Source organism: Nilaparvata lugens, unplaced genomic scaffold (genome assembly GCF_014356525.2).
Source record: "Nilaparvata lugens isolate BPH unplaced genomic scaffold, ASM1435652v1 scaffold7718, whole genome shotgun sequence".
Taxonomy (NCBI): Eukaryota; Metazoa; Arthropoda; class Insecta; order Hemiptera; family Delphacidae; genus Nilaparvata; species Nilaparvata lugens.
This window is the reverse complement of record NW_024093466.1, coordinates 5,218-12,741: the sequence shown is the minus strand read 5'-3', so window position 1 is coordinate 12,741 and position 7,524 is coordinate 5,218. Positions and strand designations below refer to the sequence as shown.

At 35.5% G+C, this 7,524-nt stretch overlaps 1 protein-coding gene across 1 annotated transcript; it reads left to right on the top strand.

The window, feature by feature from the left end:
• The first annotated feature begins 462 nt into the window (after window positions 1–462).
• LOC120356724 (TBC1 domain family member 30-like) lies at window positions 463–5,364 on the top strand. The gene is made up of 3 exons (XM_039445700.1): window positions 463–679; window positions 2,120–2,299; window positions 5,237–5,364. The coding sequence occupies exons 1-3, from the start codon at window positions 505–507 to the stop codon at window positions 5,290–5,292; spliced, it is 411 nt and encodes a 136-aa protein (XP_039301634.1). The 5' UTR covers window positions 463–504; the 3' UTR covers window positions 5,293–5,364.
• Window positions 5,365–7,524: the final 2,160 nt, after the last annotated feature.

Below are 7,524 nucleotides of genomic sequence, written 5' to 3'. Positions count from 1 at the left end.
ACGATTGAAATTCAACCGGCTTTTGTGCAACCAGGCCCTAGACTTGAATTTCGGGCATTAGCCTGTGTAGTGTATATTTGTTTATCTCTATATCACCTCTATACATTGTAGATGGAATTAAATAGAGAATGCATTTATAACAGAACTGGTTTTTCCGCTATGGCTTCGTATAAAATGAGCGCTGCTATCCGGAGATTGTCAGTTTGGTGTAAGGGTAAGCATTCCTGACTGGCAATTGGGAGGTCCGGGTTCGATTCCCGGGCTGGCAACTAATTTTTGGATAGTAGTTCTCATTGAATTTCCATCTAGCTGTTAACCCTGTTGTCAATGTCTGCAGTAGCAGAAGTCTTCGGGGTGATTTCGTTAAATAATATTTGTCTATACATTGTAGCTTTGACTATAGAAAGAATTCTTTTATAGTCAAAGATTGTAGTAAATCTATTAAACAAATGGTGATTGACTTTGAAGGCGGTAGTGACGATTACACTACCAGAGCTGAACGAGATGCGAGAGAGATACATGTACAACATCACGCCGTGGACTCAGTCTGTGTCGACGGTTGCCAGACGAGGATGGAAACTGTTCTACACTGATGAGGACGATGAGACAGACGAAGATGACGAAAAAATCGCCATTGCCACCGCTTATGCACTGTTCAGATCACCTAAAAGGAAGCCAGGTCAGAATCAAGTGTTTTATGAATTTTAATGATTATAAGAAAGTGTTTTACTTTTACTTGTTGATTGTAAATTTATCACGTATTTGTCTAATATGTTATCTTGTGTTCCTTGTTATTAAGAATAGTTTACACCTGTGGTTAGTTTGTTTTTGACTTGTATAAGGCTACAAGTGTACTGTCATCATTCCTTAAAATCTGGTGTGGCGCACTCACACAACTTTCCTTGTCGTTATGAAATTGATCACGTGACGTTAGTGTTCACCGCTCATCACAAGTCTACTATCAAAGATCTGAGCCAGCTGGTGACAGGCAATAACGCTGGAGACACATGAGGTCGGCTATATATTCATAGTGGATGATTTAATAGAATCAACAGTTGCCAACAGTTTGCAATAATTGATAATCACATTTTCTCGAATTTCGAGCTTTTTTCCAATGTTGGTGAAAATTTACAAACTTAATTGTAGAACTTTTCATGCTGATCTTTCCACTTCAAATTTTCTGTTTAAATTGTATCTGAAGCCTTATATTGGGATCTAAAATCAAACTTTGCATAGATTGGGCGGAGCTCCTGAAATTTTTACAGATATAGGACTTGTGGCAGTTGAGAGAACATTCTATTGACTATATTAGGTATAAATTTGATCAAAATCGTTGGAGCCGTTTTTGAGAAAATCGCGAAAAACTCTATTTTTACATAATTTTCACCATTTCAGCCGCCATTTTGAATTGCATTTGATCACAATTGTTTGTGTCGGATCCTTATAGGGGGAGGACCTTAGTTCCAAATTTCAAGTCGTTCCGTTATTGGGAGATGATATTGTGTACAAAGACATACATGCCCTCAGACACACACTTACATACAGACCAATACCCAAAAACCACTTTTTTGAACTCAGGGGACCTTGAACGTATATAAAATTCAGAAATTGAGGTATCTTAAATTTTTTGGAAAGCAATACTTTCAAATGAAATGAGTGCTTTACAATACAAATGAGTGTTATAACAAGATGCGTTTTCATCTGTTCTCGTTATCGTTCCTTTGTTGTATGTATTCCATACAGGTTTTTCATTATTTTCAATTCACAATATACATTAACCTAGGTACATATAACGTGGATTTACATATTTGATTATCAAATATTGATCATGATGTGGATATGAAATATGTGAAATATAGTTCAAGCAGGCCCCGATCGCTCAGTGGGCTACTGTCCAGGGCGGAGAATTCACTCAAGTGCAAAAATCAGCCAAAGTGAAAATGTGTTTCATGCGTTAGGCTTGAACGTATTGGGGACGGATGATGATGGGAGATAAGTATATTTGATAAAACTAATTTTTCTTGCTTCGCCGTCACTATTGTAGGGATGATGTGAAGTAATATAATATTAGTAGTCTGAAATGTCTGTGGAATGTATTTTATGAAATTAATTTTCTCAGATGAAAGCGGTCCCCAGGCAGCCAATAGTGCTGCCTCAAGAGAGGGAACTCTCTCTCCCAGTCGACAGGTGCACACCCTGCAGTCAGAGAGAGAGCGAGTTGTCATGGACATCTCCGCTCTCAAGAAGCAGTACTCCAAACTCAGAGAGAGACAACGTCAGGCTCACATCATACTCACAGGTTTGTTTACTCTCTTGAAAGCATTTTGATTGATTCATTTCAATTGTAATCAGATAATTTGATTTATCACCATCAGTCGCATCATCAGATCTGAACTACTGTACTAATTAACTTGAAATTCAGCATAAAGATTCTGAATTTATCAACGACTAGCAGGTAACCCGTACTTCGCAAGGGTCTTTCTTAAAACTTGGCGTAATGAAATCTAGAAGAATTCTAAATAGGCCTATAAGAATCCTCGGTTGATTAAGAATTTATATGCTGCATTTCAAGTAAATCAGTATGACCACCTTTCAATTAAAAAAGAAGTTCGATTCAAAATGGCGGAAGAAATTTGGGTGTGACGGAAAACCTGTTTTTATCATTCGAAAAGAGTCCCCAATCATACCTATCTTCTAATTTCCCTTTTAAGAGAAATCTTCTGCTGCTTCATACAAACTGGAAGCATGACAATAATTGAAAACTTGATGTAATCAAATCTTGAAGAATTTAAATTGGTCTATACCACCATCGGTTAAGCAAGAATCTTATGCAAAATTTCAAGTTAATCAGTCCAGTAGTTCTGACGTGATAATGCGTCAAACATATTTCCCCATACTTTACATCTGTATAGGCTACGTATAATCCAGTTCTTCCTTTATTATAGTACGGTAAAGAAGATGATACATGGATGGATGATCATTGTTATTTTACTAAAAGATAGAATAAGTTGAATAGTTTCCCTTTCAGAGGGAGTTTTGACAACCCACATAACTCATTTTTCATTTGAAGATATAACGAAAAGGTGCATATGACCTTATTTTTTTGCTCAGCTTGCCAAAATACCCCTCATTCCAATATTAACATTTTCGAATTTTCGAAAGTTTTCATATTGGCCGATACAGCATTGATGAAACTGTAGACGTTATTTAGCACTTGTCTCAAAATTGTTCCAGCTGAAAAATTAATAATCCATGCCACGTGTAGGCCTAAACATTGCATCAGGAAAACGAAGTTTCAAACTATGTTTTTCAGGTAGAAAGCAATATAGAAACAGATGTTCCTTTTTTAATTTCGACCATATGATTTGGTGATTTTTTAATGAAATCGAATGTACCATTAATGAAATTTAACATTAATTCTAAAAAATCTAGAAGGATAATTAAAATTTGGGCTTCCAGGTGCACGAGATTGATATTTTTAGAATCTATGTTGCAAAATATGGAGATCTAAATCATTCCCGTTTTTCCGGTATGCAATTCCACAAGTTGACATGTTTTGATGCAACAAACGAACACACGAACAAACACAACCCTACTCTCTCTTATTATCAACGATGATCAGAGGCCCATGTTAATTTTTATCAATCATCATCGTCGTCATGGATAAGACTTTTCAAGCCTGTTCCGGCGTCCATCTCTTCATCGGTCTACAAATACTTCTATCTATTGGCCTGCGGACATGATCTGACCACTTATTTCCAACCACTGGTCTATCAATCAAATTATTAATTTTGCTATCGAAAAAAAACCACTAGTAGTCAGATTTTTTACAATAAATGATTCAATCACACTGACTGTGACAACGTGATCTTTCGGCAGGTCCGCCATCTTCTTGGTTGTCGAACCAATGGCGGACTTGCCAAAAGATCTCGTCACAGTGAGTTATTGAATCATTTATTGTAAAAAATCTGACTGCTAGTCTTTTTTTCTAATAGAAAAAAGTGATTTAATAAAAAACAGTTCGTGATGGAAAACATCATTGAACAATCAATTATATTTATTTAAAGGGCTACTTGATTACTATAGGTAGCTTATTTATAGAATTAAAAGTACCCTATTATTTAACGCCACACTGCACAGAAAGCAGCTGTTTTCCAGTCCCTACGTAGATCTGGAAGGACCTTGTTTGCAGACGACGTCAGAAAAGGGTTTCTTTTCGGTCTAGGCCAGAAAGTTGTCTCTTTCCAGCCGCTCATGGAAGTAGTTAATAAGTCATCCGCTAGATCGGGCGAGTGTCCACTTTCATCATCAGCTGAAGTCGGCATGATTTCAGTTCCAGTTTCGAATCAAACTAATTCGCTTCGCAACCAGTTTTATTCAATTATTTATTGTTGATTAGTGCATTCCGAATTTTTAAAAATGCTTGAAGATGACTGTGGTATTCCAAGTGAAATTTTAAAAGAATCTGAATCCTGACTGCAAATCTTCTACCACTAAAATCAAGAGATAGGTACGATAGCTTAACGAGTATTCTTAATTTTGTTTCTTTATTATTTTTCAGCAATACCTGTAGTTGGCGAAAAATATCGTTCGCACCACGGGCAAAAATGTTTTTCCAGCTCTCAATCTTTTCTAGTCCGAGGCCTACGGCCTCGACTTGAAACCGATTTCGAGCTGGAAAATCTCATTTCTGCCTAGGTGCGAAATACTATTTTTGACATGAACTATTTTGGACAACATTCTTCCATTATCAGTCCCAAATGAATCATAATTATTAGGAAGTGAACAATATTCTATTTCTTCATACAGTTAATCACAAGTTTATTGAAAAACAATCTTGGCCGGTAAGAGTTTAGTCAGTATGGCAGTGTACACCAGCGTCACATACCTTCACGAAAAATAGCATCTATAGTGAGATCCACGTTATAATGACAGTGGATTAAGATGGGAGAACAGCGTTGCTGATTCTCTGCTTGATTATTATCGTTCTACATTGTCAAAAACAGATTTGGCATCGTTGTGGAGCAATAAAAGGATAGTACTACCTGCTTGTCGAATAATAGACAAGGATAGCAACACCAAAGTTGATCAAATACTGTCATTATAACGTGGACCTCACTATAGGAATTTGGATTGAGCTAACATTTAAATGTGGAACATAAACGCCCTATACTATGGGACATCTTCTTAAGATATCTTTTCTCTATGGTATAATGATGCTTTCTATAAATTTCAGCCGCCTGTAGCGGCCAGTCAATTGTGGGCGTTGGTGCACCTCCCAGCACTGCATGAATCATCCCTCTTGGGCAAGTCAGCCTGGTCAACAATAAGGGCAGAAGGTTGGGGCCTCCACCGGGAGCAGTGCCCGCGAATGCCAAGTCTCCACAAACCAAGGATAAGGATAAGAGTGAGTAGTGCACCTTCCAAATATTTCTGGTGTGTTAGTTTTTTTATTTGTACTTTTTAGACCATAACTATTATGGGCTTCATAGTAACGCTGAATTTATTTCCATCATCTTCAGAATGCATGACTTCTATGCATTATGGGAAGGATCTATTTTGTTTGCATTGTTCACCCCACAAGAGACAATTCATCTCATTTAGTAGAGGCTTAATGTGAATATATAAATATATACTTGAATATAATTTAGTGAACTCCTATTTCAATAGTCTCCCTAGTTTTGAATAAAAAGATCCTGAGTTACTTGCTTACGATTAAAATCAGTTTGCACCCATTTGATTGCTTCAGTAACTTATCATCAATTGTTTTGTTTGTTCTGTTAGTTTAGTTTCGTAGTACTCCTTTTCATTTCTCCTTTTTTTAATTAACTTGTTCATAGTATCATAGTAGTACCGTAATGTAATTAAATATAATTATTGTCATCGTTGGTAATTGCAAAACCAATAGGTTCCATAAGCATAACTATTAATAACTATGCGAACTTTGTTGTTCAATTAGTCTGATGCTTGTTTTATTCATGATCTTGCTTTCTTCTTTATAATTATAATCTCTTCCACCTCATCTCTGGAAAGTTTCCACTTTTATTTTTTAGGTACCTACCTACCTAAGTTATAGGTATAACTATCGTATAGGTTAGTTTAATTATCAACTCGTTTGTAATTTTCTTTGTGTCTTTGTTTGATTTTTTTTAATAACCTACCTGCTCACAGGTTTTAAACCTATGCAGGTATCATTTTCCCTCAAATATTACCCGTAATTATTTATAATAAACATTATATTTATTCTAGCAGCAATGTTACTTTCTCATCAATAAACTATAAATATATAGCTACATTTAGCATCAACTTGCTAATGCAATAAGTAAAAGTTCCCTTATTGTTTTTCGTTTTCTTTGTTTGTAATGTTTTTTTAGAAAATAAAGTTCAAAGTTCAAAGTTCAAGGATACGGGTATTCTTAAATTTTCAACGATAAATTTAATTGGAAGGATAATCTTGAATTTTCCACGAATGCACAGCTACCTGTTCGAACTCTGATGCTCGAAATACATGTTATCGTAAATTAAATGATAATTTTCTCTAATAAATTATTATTCAAAATCATTTTTAATTGTGATATGCATTGTTCTCAGTAGGAAGCCTCATTATTTCATTGATCTAACGTGTGGTGTATGTTTGAAGGTGAAAACAGCAGGTCAAGCTCGGAAACCTTGCACTGGAGAGATGAGAGAAAGTCAAAAGCTCAACAGAAAACCGGTAAGAGAGTCATGTTCATTCAACTCCATACAAATATAATATTTTTCGGTTCCATATCATTTGAATAAGAACCATTCACGATTCCATATTCATTTATTAGGTCACGAACATCACAATAATTATAGGGAAGGTTTATGTCCAGTTTTCTAGATTTCAGGATACATTATAGTTACTGGGGATAAGTTGATAACACAATATTAATGACCAGGTTCACAAAAGTTTGCTGAATTTTAAAAGAGATTAAATGCCACGAGTATTAGTCGGAAAAAGGTTTAAAAATTTACTTTTCTGATTGGTTCTCATAACAATTAGTCACCATTAAAATAATTGTTTGTCAGCACCTATATTGCTTAATGCTTGAAATGGTTTACAGCCTCTAAATTAAATGCCTTTGTTCTATATGGATGTACATATACTGGTAGGAATCTATCCAAGCATCATATCTTCATAACATGAAAGAACTAACTACTGAATTTAAAATAAGAGTAATTTATCAAGATGAGAGTTTATATTAACTGCAGAGTTCGATACTCTTCTATTAGATACTGATGTTTTTTAATACATCCAATAGAATACAGTCATACTTAATTAGGTACCTCATACTCACAATGAATCTTGATCTATTTATTTATCTGGTGATTGAGAGAGTTGTTATAAACCTTTTTTATGCCAATCTCTAAGATATGGAGTGGCTGTAGTCGAATGGATTGGATGCTGCTTGACAATTAAGTGGCCCCGGGCTTGAAACCCAAACCGGGTTCGATATTTTTATTGAGCCACTCCCGTGATCCGGATTGACACATTAATGC

What these genes read in the sequence shown, in the direction of transcription:
- LOC120356724 (XM_039445700.1), top strand. Translation starts at nt 505, where the DNA reads ATGCGAGAGAGATACATGTACAACATCACGCCGTGGACTCAGTCTGTG. An exon ending in ATCACCTAAAAGGAAGCCAG is followed by an intron (nt 680 to 2,119) that starts GTCAGAATCAAG and finishes TAATTTTCTCAG; the next exon opens with ATGAAAGCGGTCCCCAGGCA. An exon ending in GGCTCACATCATACTCACAG is followed by an intron (nt 2,300 to 5,236) that starts GTTTGTTTACTC and finishes TATAAATTTCAG; the next exon opens with CCGCCTGTAGCGGCCAGTCA.